The sequence below is a fragment of the Gopherus evgoodei genome, chromosome 14, assembly GCF_007399415.2.
Source record: "Gopherus evgoodei ecotype Sinaloan lineage chromosome 14, rGopEvg1_v1.p, whole genome shotgun sequence".
NCBI classification, from domain to species: domain Eukaryota; kingdom Metazoa; phylum Chordata; order Testudines; family Testudinidae; genus Gopherus; species Gopherus evgoodei.
Genome location: NC_044335.1, coordinates 1324502 through 1341969, shown reverse-complemented (window position 1 = coordinate 1341969; position 17468 = coordinate 1324502). Strand labels below are relative to the sequence as shown.

The window sequence follows — 17468 nt, the reverse complement described above, 5'->3', positions numbered from 1 at the left end:
CAGCGTGTGCGGACTCAGGCACGCCCCATGGCCATCTCCAGGCCCTGCCTGGCAGCCTTGTGCCTTTGTCTGGGGACCCACCCACCTGGGTTCTCTGTCTCTGAGGTGACTCGCCAGCCCCACCAGGCCCAGGGAATCCCCCTCCCCACAGGCATCTGGCTGCCTGGTGCAATGAGACTGGCACACAGGGTCCCAGTGACCCCCTGGCACTGCCAGTGGGCCAGCATCCCACACTCCCCACGTCGGCAGCACCTGGCTTCTAGCGCCTAGCCCCTCCACCTGATCACAGGCAGCTTGGGCCAGGGACGCTCCCTTCTTCAGTCCTGCCCCGGTGGGCTCAGACCCCTCCCTCATCCCCTGGCCTTGTCTTGGCCTCCCTCTTGCCAGCTCCATGACTGCCCCTGGCCTCTGTCTGCCCAGGAAAGCCTGGATTCTGCCCCGTGCACAATGGGCTCTACTTCAGCTATGACTGTGAAGCCAGATGCCAAGGGGACGGCGAGTGCCCCAGGGACCAGAAGTGCTGCCTGCGCGGCTGCGACTACGAGTGCTTGGCTCCTTCTGAAGGTAGGAGGCATGGTTCAGATTGCCCTTCGGGCAGCCCCTCACCTGGGCAAGGCCGGGGGTCGTGTGCGGCCTCCCAGCAGGGCAGTGAGATGCTGATCCTGGAAGAAGCCCCCAGCTACTGCTACAGGGGAGAGACAGAGCAGAGCCAGTCCCTGTGGGTTTGTTGGGGTGGCTGGGATATGCCAGCCAGGCATGTGCCCAAGGCTCTCAGACAAGATCCCAGGCATAGGGCCCTGGAGCCACCATGTCTGTGCAGAGAGACAGGGCCCAGGGATCCCAGGGCTCAGCCTGCAAAAACAAGTAACCCCATAACTGACATCACGACAGAACGACCAGTGACGAGTCAGAGGGGAGCGTGACATCGCGACAGAACGACCAGTGACGAGTCAGTCGGGAGCGTGACATCGCGACAGAACGACCAGTGACGAGTCAGTCGGGAACGTGACATCGCGACAGAACGACCCGTGACGAGTCAGAGGGGAGCGTGACATCGTGACAGAACGACCAGTAACGAGTCACTCGGGAGCGTGACATCCTGACAGAACGACCAGTGACGAGTCAGAGGGGAATGTGACATCACGACAGAACGACCAGTGACGAGTCAGAGGGGAACGTGACATTGCAACAGAACAACCCGTGACGAGTCAGAGGGGAACGTGACATCGCGACAGAACGACCAGTGACGAGTCAGTCGGGAACGTGACATCGCGACAGAACGACCAGTGACGAGTCAGTCGGGAACGTGACATCGCGACAGAACAACCCGTGACGAGTCAGAGGGGAACGTGACATCCTGACAGAACGACCAGTGACGAGTCAGAGGGGAACGTGACATCGCGACAAAACGAACAGTGACGAGTCAGTCGGGAACGTGACATCGCGACAGAACAACCCGTGACGAGTCAGAGGGGAGCGTGACATCGCGACAGAACGACCAGTGACGAGTCAGAGGGGAACGTGACATCGCGACAGAACGACCAGTGACGAGTCAGAGGGGAGCGTGACATCGCGACAGAACGACCAGTAACGAGTCACTCGGGAGCGTGACATCCTGACAGAACGACCAGTGACGAGTCAGAGGGGAACGTGACATCGCGACAGAACGACCAGTGACGAGTCAGAGGGGAGCGTGACATCCTGACAGAACGACCAGTGACGAGTCAGTCGGGAACGTGACATCGCGACAGAACAACCCGTGACGAGTCAGAGGGGAGCGTGACATCGCGACAGAACGACCAGTGACGAGTCAGTCGGGAACGTGACATCGCGACAGAACAACCCGTGACGAGTCAGAGGGGAGCGTGACATCCTGACAGAACGACCAGTGACGAGTCAGTCGGGAACGTGACATCACGACAGAAGAACCCGTGACGAGTCAGAGGGGAGCGTGACATCGCGACAGAACGACCAGTGACGAGTCAGTCAGGAACGTGACATCCTGACAGAACGACCAGTGACAAGTCAGTCAGGAACGTGACATCACAACAGAATGACCAGTGACGAGTCAGAGGGGAGCGTGACATCGCGACAGAACGACCAGTGACGAGTCAGTCGGGAACGTGACATCGCGACAGAACGACCAGTGACGAGTCAGTCGGGAGCGTGACATCGCGACAGAACGACCAGTGACGAGTCAGTCGGGAACGTGACATCGCGACAGAACGACCCGTGACGAGTCAGAGGGGAGCGTGACATCGTGACAGAACGACCAGTAACGAGTCACTCGGGAGCGTGACATCCTGACAGAACGACCAGTGACGAGTCAGAGGGGAATGTGACATCACGACAGAACGACCAGTGACGAGTCAGAGGGGAACGTGACATTGCAACAGAACAACCCGTGACGAGTCAGAGGGGAACGTGACATCGCGACAGAACGACCAGTGACGAGTCAGTCGGGAACGTGACATCGCGACAGAACGACCAGTGACGAGTCAGTCGGGAACGTGACATCGCGACAGAACAACCCGTGACGAGTCAGAGGGGAACGTGACATCCTGACAGAACGACCAGTGACGAGTCAGAGGGGAACGTGACATCGCGACAAAACGAACAGTGACGAGTCAGTCGGGAACGTGACATCGCGACAGAACAACCCGTGACGAGTCAGAGGGGAGCGTGACATCGCGACAGAACGACCAGTGACGAGTCAGAGGGGAACGTGACATCGCGACAGAACGACCAGTGACGAGTCAGAGGGGAGCGTGACATCGCGACAGAACGACCAGTAACGAGTCACTCGGGAGCGTGACATCCTGACAGAACGACCAGTGACGAGTCAGAGGGGAACGTGACATCGCGACAGAACGACCAGTGACGAGTCAGAGGGGAGCGTGACATCCTGACAGAACGACCAGTGACGAGTCAGTCGGGAACGTGACATCGCGACAGAACAACCCGTGACGAGTCAGAGGGGAGCGTGACATCGCGACAGAACGACCAGTGACGAGTCAGTCGGGAACGTGACATCGCGACAGAACAACCCGTGACGAGTCAGAGGGGAGCGTGACATCCTGACAGAACGACCAGTGACGAGTCAGTCGGGAACGTGACATCACGACAGAAGAACCCGTGACGAGTCAGAGGGGAGCGTGACATCGCGACAGAACGACCAGTGACGAGTCAGTCAGGAACGTGACATCCTGACAGAACGACCAGTGACAAGTCAGTCAGGAACGTGACATCACAACAGAATGACCAGTGACGAGTCAGAGGGGAGCGTGACATCGCGACAGAACGACCAGTGACGAGTCAGTCGGGAACGTGACATCGCGACAGAACGACCAGTGACGAGTCAGTCGGGAACGTGACATCGCGACAGAACGACCAGTGACGAGTCAGTCGGGAACGTGACATCGCGACAGAACGACCAGTGACGAGTCAGAGGGGAGCGTGACATCGCGACAGAACGACCAGTGACGAGTCAGTCAGGAACGTGACATCCTGACAGAACGACCAGTGACAAGTCAGTCAGGAACGTGACATCACAACAGAATGACCAGTGACGAGTCAGAGGGGAGCGTGACATCGCGACAGAACGACCAGTGATGAGTCAGTCGGGAACATGACATCGCGACAGAACGACCAGTGACGAGTCAGTCAGGAACGTGACATCCTGACAGAACGACCAGTGACGAGTCAGTCGGGAACGTGACATCACGACAGAAGAACCCGTGACGAGTCAGATGAGAGTGGTCGTCTCAGCGGTGGGGCTCAGTGACCTGGCTCGCTCTAGGCACAGGAGAGCCAGTGGATCTGGTAGGGAGGGTTATATAGACCCCAGTGAGCCCCCTCATTCCTCTGCCTTCTGCTTTCCAGAGAAACCCGGCATCTGCCCCCTGACAGACGGGATACCGTCCAGTTCCCCCTGGTGCAAGTCCTCGTGCGCAGAGGACAAGGAGTGTGCGGGGGACCAGAAGTGCTGTGACAGTGGGTGTGGCCGGACATGCCAGGCCCCAGAGAGAGGTAACTAGAGCAGCAGGGGCTGGGGCATGGGGCTGTCATCCCCGTTAGCATCCACTGGAGCTCCCTTGCCCTGCCAGTGCATCCCCAGCAGGAAAGAGTTAATGCAAAGGGTTAATGCTCTGTGCTGTGATGGCCAGCGGCCATGTGCAAGGACATCCCCACCCCTACGCCAGGTGCTGCCTGTGCTCCAGTGTGACCAGAGAGCACAGGGCTTGCAGCGCGCCGATGGGCCAGGAGCCCCCGCTCTAGCACAGGGGTGCCCGGCGCAAGATGTGGAAACCTCTGCTAAGCAGCTGTTCCCCAGCTTTGTGCACCCCCGGGTCAGGATGTGCCGCTGCTGAGCACGGCTGGGTGGTGGGGAGGAGAGCTGCAGCCCGGTGCATCAGACCTCTGGACTCCAGGGCGAGGCTGGAGAGCCAGGTGCCAGCAGAGGCAGCGCTAAGAATCCCCCAGTGCAGCTCCGAGAGGCCGGTGGGTGCAGCAGGATGGCCGGGCTGGCTGTGCAATTGCCCTAGGGAGATGTGGTGGGTACCCACTGTGGCACCCTCTATCCAGCAGCCTCCAAACCTGCCCTTCCCCCCTCTCTCATCAGAGAAACCCGGCACATGCCCAAAACAGAAGCCTTGGCAAACACTGGTGCCGTGCAATGAGCAGGACACCTGTGCTCATGACCGGGATTGCCCCAGGCAGGAGAAGTGCTGCTTCGCCGGCTGCGCCATGCGCTGCGGCCCCCACTACAAAGGTAACCGGCTAGGCTGCAGAGACCTCCCCAGAGGGGCCAGCCCCATTCGTCCAGGGGCAGACTGGCAGTCCAGGGAGAGAAAGGACCCTGTGCCAGGGCAGTGCAGCAGAGACAGGGTGGATGGGGGTGCAGGAGCCAGGACTGAGCTTGGGCTGGAGGGGGCTGAGAGTCTGGCTGGGACCCTCCCCATGGAAGGTTCTCAATACAGGCTGATGTGGAGGGTCCCCCGCCTGCCACGGTTCATTGTCCCTCTCTCATCCCCTCCCACTCCACAGAGCATCCCGGTGCCTGTCCCAGGGCAAAGGCCTGCAGCGACCCGAGGCAGCGCCATTCAAACCAGTGCCTGGACGACCACGTGTGCGAGAGACACGAGAAGTGCTGCGACACGGGGTGCCGCCGGGAATGCGTGGCAGTGCGCACAGGTATGGGCACGCTCCCTTCCCCGGCCCTGGGCTTCCCTGGACTCCGCGCACCCCTGTGATCGGGTGTCCGGGCCCCCTGCTGTCTTACAGAGAGCGAGGACAAGTCTGGGGATGGCCCCACGGGCGCCTGTGTGGACAAGTGCAGGGCTGACGAGGACTGTCCCAGAGGACAAAGATGTAGAAGCAATGGCTGTGGCCGCGTCTGCCAGGACGTCTCCCAAGGTGAGGCTAGACCTAGAGCCTAGGGGGCAGCATGGAGTTTGGGCCTGCACAGGCCACAGACCAGCATGCAAAGGGGCACCACTCGAGCGAGGCCCCATGCCAGGGAAAGGAGCTTTGGTATCGCTGTGCGTGGGCAAGGGAGGCTTCCCTGTGCAGTCACTGCTCACAGGCCATGCAGGGCTGATGTGACGGTCTAGCCCTCAGCGTCAGGCCCCCTCCAGGGAGTCCTGCCCTGCCCGTCAGCGCTGACCGAGCCCGCCTGTCCCAGAGGTCAGTCTCTCTGCCGAAGCTGGGCTGGCAGGGGTGTTTCTCTCCTGGCCAGGACCCTCGTTCCTGCTCAGGTCAAGCTCTGTCCCAGCCAGGTTCTGTCCTTCCCTTGTGTGACAGAGGGCGTGATGGAGGCGGGCAGATTGGCCTGGGAATGTTGCCTGAGAGTTTTATTGAGACTGTCTGCATTGGTGATGGGATACTAGGGCGACGATACCTGAGCCTGTAACCTGTGCCAGGAGGGTGGTTGGGGTCAGGTGACACCTTTTGCCCCGGGGAAACTGGACAAAGGCTGGAGGAGGAGCAGGGGGCGGTGGCTGAAGGAGACGGCTGGAGGGGTTTTAGTTTTGGAGCTGGCTGGGGAAGTGGAGGGAACCCCAAAGCTGAGGGATGAGCTTCCTACCCTCTGGGGACCTGGCTGAGGGGTCCTGGTTGTACCTACAAGCCCTGCTTGGGACTGTGCTCCTGTCGTCTAATAAACCTTCTGTGTTACTTGCTGGCTGAGAGTCCCGATGAATCGCAGGAATTAGGGGTGCAGGGCCCTGGCACCCACACTCCGTGACACCTCATGCCTGGAGTGCGGGAGGCCTGACGTCTGTCCCATGGCTGGATTGCTCCCCGGGCAGGGGAGGGTCTGTGCTGGCTGTGGTGGTGTTGCTCATTTATTCTGGTCGTTTCAGGCTGCTTTGTGTTTATCCTGGAGAGGCTGGTCGGAGCAGCGCCCCAGGCAGGGGGGAGATTTGGGTGGCCCCTCGCTCCTGCGGGAGCTTGTTCTAGTCTGGGGCCAGCCCCAAAGCCGCTCTGTCTCCCGCCTAGACAAGCTTTACCCTTCTAGGGCAGCTCCATCCCAGCCTCATCCCAGCGCTCTAGGCTTGGTTGGACGTGCAGGGCCCAGGCCCTGAGCACTTTGAAGATAAGGCCTGGGGCTTTGAAGTGGAAGGGCCCCTTCAAGGGTCTCCCGGGCACCCAGAGGGCAGCGCTCTGGGGCCTTCCGTCACCCTGGCTGGGCCAATTCCCTCAGGTCCCCTCTTCCCACCTGGAGTTGCTAGGGTCCAGCAGGCCAGGTCTCTCATGGGCACGTGGCCGCTCTGTGTTGCAGGCGTCTGCCCGAGTCCCCTGGGCTTTGGGCCATGCGTGGATTTGTGCTTTGCTGATGTGCAGTGTCGCAGAGGACAGAAGTGCTGCAGCAATGGATGTGGCCACGTCTGCATGACAGCAATCACTGGAGGTAAGCTCAGGCTGGGTCAGCCCTACCCCAGATGCGGGCAGTCCCGTCCATGCAGGGCCTGGGGATGTGCCCCTAGCTGAGCAGGGGTCAGGGTCACTCAGGGAAGGGACAGGACTCGAGCCCCAGTAACCAGCCCTGGATGATCCCGCTGCCCCCCAGGCCCAGGGGCTCAGCGTCTCTACTCAAACTGCTTCTCGCTTTCCTGGGTCCTCTTCCCATGGGGAGGTTCCCAGCTCAAGATGCTGCGGGCCGGAGCCTGAGCCCATGTCATGGGGCTGTTCTATGTTCCAGAGAGACCCGGCCTTTGTCCAGAGCCCCAAGGGAAAGGCATTTGTGTGGAGCGATGCAGGGAGGATGAGGAGTGTCCCAGGGGGCAGAAGTGCTGCAGTAATGGGTGTGGTCACGTCTGCACGTCCCCGATCTTTGCAGGTAAATTTAATCTCTCAGTGTTAGCGTCTCCAGAGCTGAGCTCTGCCCCACACGCCGACTCTGAGCTCTCGGGGCAGGGCCCGTGTGTGGCCAGCGCCCAGCACCACAGGGCCCTGGCCTCTCGGCGCCACCACCAAACATTGTGAAATTATTCCTCCTTCCCTGCCCTGCTATATGCACCAAGAGCTTTTCTGTGAGAACAAGGGCTGGGAAGCTGAGGGAGACTGGCCCTGCCCAGCACCGACAGCTGGGTCCGCTGGCATCTCACCTCTTTGCCATGGCGTTTGTTGGACTGCTGTGCCACCAGCAGGGAGGTGTGGATCCTCCCAGCGTCACGGGCAGGGTCTGGGCGGATCCTTCAGAGATCGGCAGTGGGAAGTCAACAGGATCTGGGGGAACCGTGGGGGCCTGTCGGAAGTTTTATGGACACAGACACTGTGCAGCTCGGAGGGGGAGCTCCAGCCATGAGGGTGAGCCAGCTCGCCCCATCTGGAAGAGTCCAGGCGCCACGCAGACGGGTTGCGTCGCCAGCAGCAGCAGAGGGCCCTTTGAGGGTGCATCTCCTATGTGTCGTCTTAACTCCCATCAGGAGCCTGAGGGAGCCCACCGGCGAGCCACCCCAGGTGCACCCATGCACACCCCCATTCATCCTGCAGCTCAGGCCATGACACGGGTCACCAATGGCCTTCCTGAACCTGGCAGAGTTCTCACAGCTTAACCTCCTCCCTCTTAGGGTGAAAGTCTCCTGCCGGCTGGGACCTTCTCCCGCCCAGCCCCCATCCTGCATCAGCCTGTGGCTAATCAACCCTTTCCCCTTCTCCTGCATCCCCTGCGGCTGGAGTTACTGTGCCCTAGAGATTAGCCGGAGGGACCCAATCTGCTGATGGGGGGCGCGGTTGGCACTTGGGGGCAGGAGGAGCAGTTTGCAATGGTCACTGGACTCCCTCCTGCATAGAACCAGAGGAAGGTACCAGTCATGCGCGGTGATTGGCTGCATGACTGGTACCTTCCTCTGGTTCTATGCAGCGCATGGCACATGTCCTAAAGCAACACTTCTTCCTCTCAGGGCACATATGGTCACCATCACACTCCGGGGGGGGGCTGCGTGTCAACACTTTGCTGAGTCTGGTGGGCAGGTCCCAGGCTTCTCTGCAGCAGGAGGAGACCAGACGGCCTTGTACGGGGGTGTGTTAGGGAGCTTGTGGCCCCGGGTGCGAGTGGGCCTACTCGCGTGGTAGCACCCACAGATCCCAGCACCCAGGGGTTGGTTAGGATCTGGCTGGGGACCCTGACTGCCCAGAGCCTTGTTCTGATTGGCTGGCTGGGCCTTGCTAAGGACGTCACTCCCCGGTGCCAGCTCCCAGCGGAGCCAGGACGGGCCCTCAGCATCGTGGGCGCATTGTGGTAGAGGAGGCAACGGGGAGCAAGGGGCAGGGCTGGGATGGGGAGAAGCAGTTGGAGGAGGGAATCCAGTGACCATTGCAAACTGCTCCTCCTACCCCCAAGTGCCAAGCGCCCCCCCAGCAGCAGATTGGGTCCCTCCAGCTAATCTCTAGGGCACAGTAACTCCAGCCGCAGGGGATGCAGGAGAAGGGGAAAGAGTTGATTAGCCACAGGCTGACGCAGGATGGGGGCTGGGCGGGAGAAGGTCCCAGCCGTCAGGCTCTGCACCAGCCTATGTCCAGTTTCCCTGTCCCATAGGAGAGCTGGGAAGCAGCCAGGTCCCTGGTCCTTCCCTGATGAAGCAGGGCCTGGTGCCCCTGGATAGGAGTGAGGCCGGCGCAGCGATCTGTGCCAGCAGCTGGGGGTGGCACACCCCGCCCAACTGGCCCAGTGTAGGACCTGCTTCATCAGGGAAGGACCAGGGACCTGGCTGCTTCCCAGCTCTCCTATGGGACAGGGAAACTGGGCATAGGCTGGTGCAGAGCCTGACGCTCCCCCAACCCGTGGGTCCTCCTCCCCCCAGAGCTGGAATGGGGCCAGGACAGGGTCCCCAGGAGCTTTTGGGGGAAATGGGGTGTTCAGCAGAATGTGGGGCAGGGAAAGGGGTAAGTCTGTGCCCAAAGCTTGGAGAAATGTGCCCTGGAGCCCGCCTGTGCTGTGAGCACTCAGCTTGTTTGTGTTTCAGATGCTGTATAACGAGCTGAAAGGAAGCCGCACCTTTATCACGGGACAGCCCATCGTTAGAATCCCTTCACTGGCCCTGCCCTCTCCTGCCTGCTCTGCCAATGTAACCTCCAGACCACTACAGACTCCCCAGCAATAAACTCAAGTGCCAGTGCCCAGGCCCGAGTCCTGTGTTCCCTGCTGAGCGAGGCTTTCTAGCCGTGAGCCTGCCCATCGGTTCCCTTTGGGGGCGCAGCGGAGAAGGTGCCAGATTTCCTCAAATCCGCCTTGTTGGAACCACAGAGCGGAGCCACCTGCAGGCCCGACGCCAGCCCCTGGGGCAGAGACGCAGCCTCATGCCTGCTGCCACCTCAGCAGAGCTTCTGCCATCCAGCGTCTCTGGTGAGCCGCGGGAAAACAGGGCACAGGGGTGCAGGCTCAGGAGGAGTCCTGCCCTGGGAGCCGTTATGCAGACTGAAGGCAAGCCACTTGCTGGCTCTGCCCCCAAGTGCCTCCTGTCCTGCCCCCGTAGCCAGGTGGGAGCAGACCGCTCTCCCCCCAGAACCCAGGCACGCACTGCAGCTCTGCTCCAGCTCAGCTTCCCACTCCTGGTCCTCATCCCCTCGGCTCCCCAGCTTGGGCACCAGGCGGTGTCAGAGCTGAGCCACCATGGTTATGAAACAGACCGAGCCCAAGTAGACAAACAAAGGCAACAGACCTTTGCTGGGGGCTGCCCATGGGGCCCCCCGGGTCCTGAGCTCCCCAGGAAGCATCAGGCCAGGCAGCAGCACTCAGTTGCCCTAAAACAACCCAGCAGCAGTCTAAGGACAAAGGGGGTATCCTCCAGGGACATCAGTTGCTATGGGCAAGGGGGGCAGTTGTCCCCTCCAGACTTAACTAGGGCTGTAGGCTCCATTATTCTTCACTCCCCCACCCAACTAGGGAGACAATCGTTAGGAAAGCAATAATTGCGTCGTTTTTCTCATGCTGCTCTGTGAGGCAGGCAATGCTCTCCATGTCCCCCCACCAGAAATCTTCTGAAAAACTGCCCCTATTCTCCCCCCATCACTGCCCCTTCTAGGGGGTCTGCACTCCCACCATGCCTCCCAGCCCATTGCCTGGCCATCTCCCCAGTTCTCTAGGCTGTGAGTAGCTGCCCTCAGGTGCTTTAGGAGGCTGTTGTGGTTTCACTTGCCATTGGGAGAGGATCCCAGCTCACAGCTGTGAAACCCCAACCCCTGACCATCACAAAACCGAACCCCCTGCCTAGCAGGGCTGAGCTAAGCTCCAGCCTCGGAGCAAGCCCTGAAAGGGGGACAGGCAGGGAGATCAACAAAGGCACAGAGCTGAGGACATGTTTCAGCAGAATGGCACAGCTGACATGGCTGCCCTGCACAGAACCCAAACTCCAGGCATGACCCGTTTCCATGTGTTCCCAAGTCCCTTCTAAAGCTCCCAGAAGAGACCTCCCTTTGGCCCATGTGTTTGAACCAGCCAGTTCTACTGAGCCCTGGGCTCAGGCCTCACTCCCTACAAGCAAATCCCCCAGAGCTGCTGCTAGACCCTGTCCTAGGAGCCCCAGACACATCCTAGCATCACTCAAGCGAGCGGGGCCTGGGAAGCAGCCACTCCCACACCACCAGAAGCCCTAGCAAAGGAGGGAAGGGGAACCCCCCTTTATTTATAGGGTTTGTTTCTCCAGCCTCACCAATCACAGATCAGAAGAGTCCATTTGGGTCCAGAAGGGGAGCTCTGGCTTTGTGTGCATGGCTGTCTGCCCTGCTAATGAGAAGCCAGGCCCAGAATGGGCTGGATTCTTGTGAGTGGAAGCAGAACAGACCTGCCACCTCAGGGGAGCGGGGGGTGTTGATTTGGTTTCCCCATTGCCATTGCCTGGCAAGCTGGTTCCACTAGCCTGTCTGAGTGGACTCTCCCAGGGGAGGGGTGGAGCCAGAGCCTTTAAATTCATCTCCTGAGGCCCTACCCAGGTTTGCGGGGCTGGGGCAGGCTCGGGCTCGGGCTCGGGCTCGGGCTCGGGCTCGGGCTCCGGGTCCGGGTCGCATCCTGAGCTGCGAATTTGGCAGCATCTCTGTTTGCTGCTATAAGACCCCTCTGTGGGTGATGCACCGATTTAGAACACATCAACTCCTTCTACTGGGATGGGGTCTCCTGGCTGCTCCCTGGCCAGCTCTGGTGCGGGCTTGGAGACAGGCATGGCAGCATACTTGCAGTAACCCTTTTCAAGGAGAGTTTTTGTGCTGGAGCTGAGCATTCTGGGGTGATAATGCCCTTGCACCTCTAGAAATATTTGCTAGTGCTATTTTAGTGATAAGGCACCAGACCCCGTCTAGGGGGATGACAGTTTATTTTTATTATAGTGGAAGGCAAAGGTTCCCCCTGGGATCAGGCCCCTTGTGCCAAATGCTGTGCAAATGCATAAGAGACAGCCCCTGACCCAGGGAGCTCACACTCCGCCCACCCAGGCAAGACAAGGGTGGCAGGGAAATAGAAGCACAGAGACCTGCTGTCACAGAGTCCCCAGGTGATGCTCTGGACCAGCTCCCCACAAAGCCAGTCAGGACTTTGGGCAGCCTCTTCTCCCTTGGAGCAGACTGTCTTCTAGGCAAGAAGCTCACACAGCTTCATCTCCTGGGTCTCTCCTTGGAGCATTCAGCAGAGCCCCTCTGTGCACTTCCCACAGCAAGTCCGTCCAGGCAGGGTCCTGCATCCCCACTTCACAGTCAGACGTGACTCTCAGCCAGCCAGTGAAACAGAGATTTATTTCGATGACAGGAACACAGTCCAAAACAGGTCTTGCCAGTACAGACAACAAGACCCCCCTTAGTTAGGTCCATCTGGGGCCCCAGGGAGGCCACCGCCCCTTTGGGAGGCCCAAGCCTCCTCGGGGCTCCCCTCCATTTCCCAGTCAGCTTCCAAAACTACCAACCCGCACCCCAGCCCCTCCTCTCTGGGCTGTGTCTCTCTTTCCCGGGCCAGGAGGTCACCTGGTCTCTCTGTCTCCAACACCTTTAGCATCACCTTGCAGGGGGAGGGCCTGGCCATTAGTTGCCAGAGGGTTGGCCAGGAACTGAGGCCCCCACACAGTATTCAGAGGAGCCATTAAAACCAGTCCCACTTCGTCACACCTGCCCAGAGTCCCAGGGCAGAGATTAGAACCCAAGTCTTCTGGCTGCCAGCCCAGTGCCTTAGCTTAACCAGGTTGCCTCTTCCTGTAGCTGGGTGGGTGAACACAGCAGGCCCAGCAGATAAAAATGGGGGCTTCTGACACGAAGGATGAGACTGGAGAGTGGCAGGGTTGCCAGCCAGAAGAACTAGAAACTCGTGAGACTGTCCAAAGTAGTAAGCACTGAGCCTTGTTCTTTGCCGTAGGGGCTGTTGTTCGTGCCCCGGCTATGATTTCAGGCTTTTCTGCACAGCCATTGTTTTAAATGAAGCTGAGATTCTTGTGCTCCCCTGACTCCAGGAGCTGGTACTTCAAGGAAAGCACATGCTGGCATGAGAGTCACTGCAGTGAAGGTGCAGAGCAGCAGGCAGGGAGGAAGAGGATCATGGTGGGGCCTTCGCAGGGGGCCCTGTTGCCTATACACTCCGTGGAGCTCTGCACTCCCACCACCCAATGTGCCCTGGAGTCCAAGTGCGCCCCCAGCCCCCTCCAGTATGGAAGCGGTGGCAGAGTCTGCACTCCAGCCAGAGGTGCATGCACAGCTCCCTCCCTTCCAAAGGGTGGGAGTGACACGACCTACTTCTGTTTGGAAAGAGTCAGTCCTTGTATTTAACCCCACAGAGCCCTGCGAGGTCCCAGGAAAAGGGGCGTTTGTGCAGGGCAGCGTGGTGGGTGCTATCAGTCAGGCAAGCCTGGGCTATGCTAGCAGCCCCTGCCTGGCTCTGTGACAGCACACACGTCCCTAGCTGCAGAACGGTAATGGGGCTGGGGCCAGCTTGGGGGCCGCAGGGGCTGGCTCTGCACCTGGGAGACTATGCAACTGCCTCCAGGCAAACCCTGCTGCACTCTCCGGGGCAGCAAGGTCTGGGCTCCCCAGGCAGGGAGAGTCGTTTCCTGCAGAAAGGGACAGAAATTGTTCCCAGGAAGTCGGTCACCAGGCAGGAACAGCAGCTTCCTCTTCGGCTCCACCATGCCGGCGAGGGCTAGGCAGTGCCTGCAACAGAAAGGCAGTGGGGTCAGGCCCAGGGCGTGCCCACGGCACCTCTCCTTCCCAGCGGCTCCCCCTCCCTCCCAGACTTGGAGGCCTGCTGGCATCTTGGGCACTGAGTCCTGCCCTGAGAGGCCCAGGTCCCAAGCCAGCCCTGGGCTGCACGCTCCATTTACCAGGCGTCCTGCAGGCCTGCAGACATTCCTCCTTCGTCTCAAAGTTGTTCTTGTTGCCGCCGCAGCCGCCGTACACAAACTCCTCACAGGCCTGGCTGGACCAGTTGTAGAAGAACCGCGGGAACCTGGCCTTACAAGAGCCGCACACAGACGGCAGGTGGCAGAGATCTGCGGAGCAAAGGGGGGGCTGTGAGAGGGAGACGGGGACGATCCAACTGCCTCTGCACTCAGAGGGGCCTGTGAAGTGGGGTGGGGGTGGCGGGCAGCAGGGCAGTTCTATTGCAGATGCTCCTCGTCCAGTCACCTGGCACCATGCACATGGGCACGATCATACCTGGCATCAGACCCATCTTTCCCCCAGTGCCAGCTCGGCTACCCCAGGCCTCCTGCCAAGGGTCAGGGCCAGTCCCACAGGCACGGGCTGGCTGCAGTGGTGTGTCTGCCCATTAGCGCAAAGGGGTGATGTGCTGGGAAGCCGGAGCCGTGCCCACTGCTGGTGTGAGCGTTACACCTGCCATGGCAGTGGGCGCATTGCTAATGTCCAGCCCGTTCGCCAGGTACCCCATGCAGAGGGCAGCATCCGCCCAGCCAAGAGCTGGAGCGAGTTAATCAGTAGGTAGCTGGACCCGTCGGACGGGCTCGTCCCAGCTGGGGAGGGACCACGGCTTCTCAGAGAAGAAGTTGCTTCCCGGGCATAAGCTTCACCCCACAGGCCACTCCCCGATGAATGAGTGACTGGGAACCATTGGACTTCCCACCCCTGGGAGCAAGGAGGGATCAGACGCAGCCTTGACTATGGGGAGGCAGCATGAGGCCCCTACACCCAGAGAGCAACTCGCCTCAGAACGGCCCAGTGGCCACGGACCTACAGCTGCAGAGAAACATCTGAGATTTACCCCCATAAAGCACTCAGACTTGGGAGGCTCCCCAGCTCCAAATCATGGGGCAAGCCCAGCTCCATTCTCCCTCTGCACAGCTAGCGGCCAGTGCCTCCAGCACGTCTACACAGGGGACTGACTGTGGGGAGCAATGCTGGAGGCGAGTGCAGCAGGGCTCGGGTACATAAGAACGGCCAGACTGGGTCAGACCAAGGGTCCGTCTAGCCCAGTGTCCTGTCTTCCGACAGTGGCCAACGCCAGGTGCCCCAGAGGGAGTGATCAGAACAGGGAATCACCAAGTGATCCATCCCCTGTGGCCCCTTCCCAGCTTCTGGCAAACAGAGGCTAGGGACACCATCCCTGACCCGTGCATTAGCTGCGCTGCCATCCGGCCGTGCTCTGAGCCACTCCAAAGGACTGGGGGGGGGGCATCCTCCAGCTGAGCCTCTGCACAAGGACCAGCACCACGACTGTCACCACCATCCCCCTCCCCGCCACCCCGCGCTGCGCTCTGCCTGCACCAGTGCACCTGTCAGCGCATTCCCTGAGCGGCAGCATGTGAGAGCGAGAGGCCCTGCAGGCATGGCCATGGGACCAGGTCCTGGGGCAGGGCGTGGGGATGATGGACTCAGGGCTCCCCTAGACGGGGGGGGGGTCACACAGTCTCAGCCCAGCTCCCTGTGCTTGGAGGAGGAGGCCACTGCACCCCGCCTTGCCGCAGCCTCCCTATGGAAACGGAGCATCCAGTGCCACCTCTGGCGTCGGGCCGGGCACTCTGCTCTGGGGGACCGGTGCAGCCCCCTGGCTGTTCCTGAGGGGACAGGCTCATTCCCAGCTAGGGGGTGCAGGGGCCAGGACCCCCCGTACCTGTCACTGGCATCTGGCAGGTGTAGCCACACTCGTCCGGGCAGCACTTCTCACTGCCGGGGCAGTCGGCGTCGGTGCAGCAGGTGGAGCAGGAGTTGTTCCCCAGGCAGGCAGCACAGTTCTCCCCATCAAACACACCGCCCACCGGGGCCACCTTGTAGCAGAAACCATCCTTAGCTGCAAAGACAGACGGGTCAGCGTGTGCTGACCAGGGGGCTGCAGAGATCCACAACTCCACACTGCATGGGGACAGTGGGCTGAGCCCGGGGGGGGATCCCCAGATGGGTCTCAGGGCTGGTTTGGCTAGGCACTGCCCCCCCCCCCGGCACATCCACCGTCTGCCCCATGTCCTCCACAGCGCATGGGTGGGCAGCTCCCACGGCAATCCAGCCCCCATCGCCACTCCCATCCTCCACAGAAGGGAGTTCGTCCCAGGGCTGAACGCCCCAAGGGGTAGCCACCTGTCCGCTGGCACAGCAGGGCCTGTTCTCAGCACTCACCAGGCGCTGCAGTCGACGTGTCTCCACCAGACGCAGCCGGCAGCTTGGCCCACAGCGAGAGCAGGGCCACAAGAAGCACGACGCCAGCTGACTTCATGGTGCTGTGATGCCGAATCTGGATCCTCCGGGCCGAGGCAGGGCAGATTTAAGCTGTCAGGCAAGCAGGGCTGGCGCAGCACAGGGAGGGGCCGGCTCCCAGGTGGCCTGTCCGGACTTGTCAGAGTCTGACTCCCAGCTAATTCCATTCCACTGTAAGTGGCCCCAGGTATCCACCCTGCCCAGCCAAGCCTTGCGCGGTCACCTGGGGAGAGCAGGCAAAGGGCAGGAGCTGGCCAGTGGCACAGGGAAGCCAAGGCTCTTCCTGTGAACTGGATCTTCATTGTGCTGAGCCTCATTTCTGGGCTGTATGTCACCAGGGCTGCTGGGGGTGGAGGGGGAAGGAAAATGCCCCCCAGCGGCAGAGCACCCTGGTTATCTCCTGAGACCCTGTGCACTGGGCCCCAGAGGATGGGCCCAGCAGAGCGGTCCAGCCCCAGGTCAGGGGTCCAGCAGCCAAACAGGCAACCGTCAGCAGTGGTTTGGGCCCAAGGCTTTGCTCATGCCCTCCGAGCTGGGCAGAGAGAACAGGCTGCTGGGGTGGAGGGGACAGGGCTCCCCAGAACCACATGCCACTCCCTGAAAGGTACAGGGGTGGATATTGACCAAGCCCTGACAGCTGGGTGCCTCTACCGCAGGGGTGGCCAACCCGGGGCACCAGAGCCGCATGTGGCTCTTCAGAGGTTAATATGTGGCTCCTTGTCTGGGCACTGACTCTGGGGCTGGAGCTACAGGCACCAACTTTCCAATGTGTCAGGATGTGCTCACTGCTCAACCCCTGGCCCCAGCCCACTCCACCCCGTCCCCCAAGGCCCCTGCCCCTTCCCCGGAGCCTGACGAGCCCTCACTCCTCCTCCTCCCCCCGAGCCTCCTGCACATCACAAAACAGCTGATCGTGATAGAAGGAGCTGACTGGGGGCTGCTAACATGTTACTGTAACATTGGTAAATTCTGGCTCCTTCTCCGGTTCAGGTTGGCCACCCCTGGCCTAGCTCCTCACCCTGGGCATGCCACAGCGTGAGCAGCAACGGGACACGCTGGGAGACCGCAGGAGGCTGGAGCCTGGGATTCTACTTCAGCTCCAAGAAAATCCATGTAACGCAGCTGATGTGGCACAGGGCTGAATCTTTAGGTGTTGGGACCCCTGGGGATGGAGGGCTGGAGACAGGCAGTCCAATGCTTTACTAGCAGAGTCCTAGCTCGATGGAAAGGGAACGACACTCAGCGGATTTATTCTACAGCACTCGGTCGGGGAAGAGTCTCGGACCAGCTCCATCAACATCCAAAACCACAACCCGGCTCCCCCAGCAGTATCCCAGCCCCGTTTACAGACC

The 17468-nt window shown here is 60.6% G+C and overlaps 2 protein-coding genes across 2 annotated transcripts in view; one reads left to right on the top strand and one right to left on the bottom strand.

Moving 5' to 3' along the window:
- Positions 1 to 9576, top strand: part of LOC115635182 (uncharacterized protein ZC84.1-like) — a 42084-nt gene extending 32508 nt beyond the window's left edge. Inside the window, exons 13-20 of the mRNA XM_030533526.1 lie at positions 421 to 564; positions 3883 to 4029; positions 4622 to 4771; positions 5047 to 5193; positions 5284 to 5415; positions 6782 to 6910; positions 7202 to 7339; positions 9468 to 9576. Of these exons, the coding sequence (XP_030389386.1) occupies positions 421 to 564; positions 3883 to 4029; positions 4622 to 4771; positions 5047 to 5193; positions 5284 to 5415; positions 6782 to 6910; positions 7202 to 7339; positions 9468 to 9478 (998 nt within the window). The 3' untranslated portion in view covers positions 9479 to 9576. The remainder of the gene's footprint in view (positions 1 to 420; positions 565 to 3882; positions 4030 to 4621; positions 4772 to 5046; positions 5194 to 5283; positions 5416 to 6781; positions 6911 to 7201; positions 7340 to 9467) is intronic.
- A 2942-nt stretch (positions 9577 to 12518) lies between these two features.
- On the bottom strand, positions 12519 to 16220 carry SPINT4 (serine peptidase inhibitor, Kunitz type 4). The gene is made up of 4 exons (XM_030532874.1): positions 16039 to 16220; positions 15539 to 15715; positions 13794 to 13961; positions 12519 to 13623 (listed from the first exon to the last, which is right to left on the bottom strand). The coding sequence occupies exons 1-4, from the start codon at positions 16133 to 16135 to the stop codon at positions 13613 to 13615; spliced, it is 453 nt and encodes a 150-aa protein (XP_030388734.1). The 5' UTR covers positions 16136 to 16220; the 3' UTR covers positions 12519 to 13612.
- Between the last annotated feature and the right edge of the window lie 1248 nt (positions 16221 to 17468).

Excerpts from the sequence above, each read along its gene's own strand:
- SPINT4 (XM_030532874.1), bottom strand. The coding sequence starts at position 16,135 with ATGAAGTCAGCTGGCGTCGTGCTTCTTGTGGCCCTGCTCTCGCTGTGG. Across the intron at positions 15,716-16,038 it reads CACGTCGACTGCAGCGCCTG|CTAAGGATGGTTTCTGCTAC; the intron begins GTGAGTGCTGAG and ends CTGTCTTTGCAG. Across the intron at positions 13,962-15,538 it reads CTGCCAGATGCCAGTGACAG|ATCTCTGCCACCTGCCGTCT; the intron begins GTACGGGGGGTC and ends TTTGCTCCGCAG.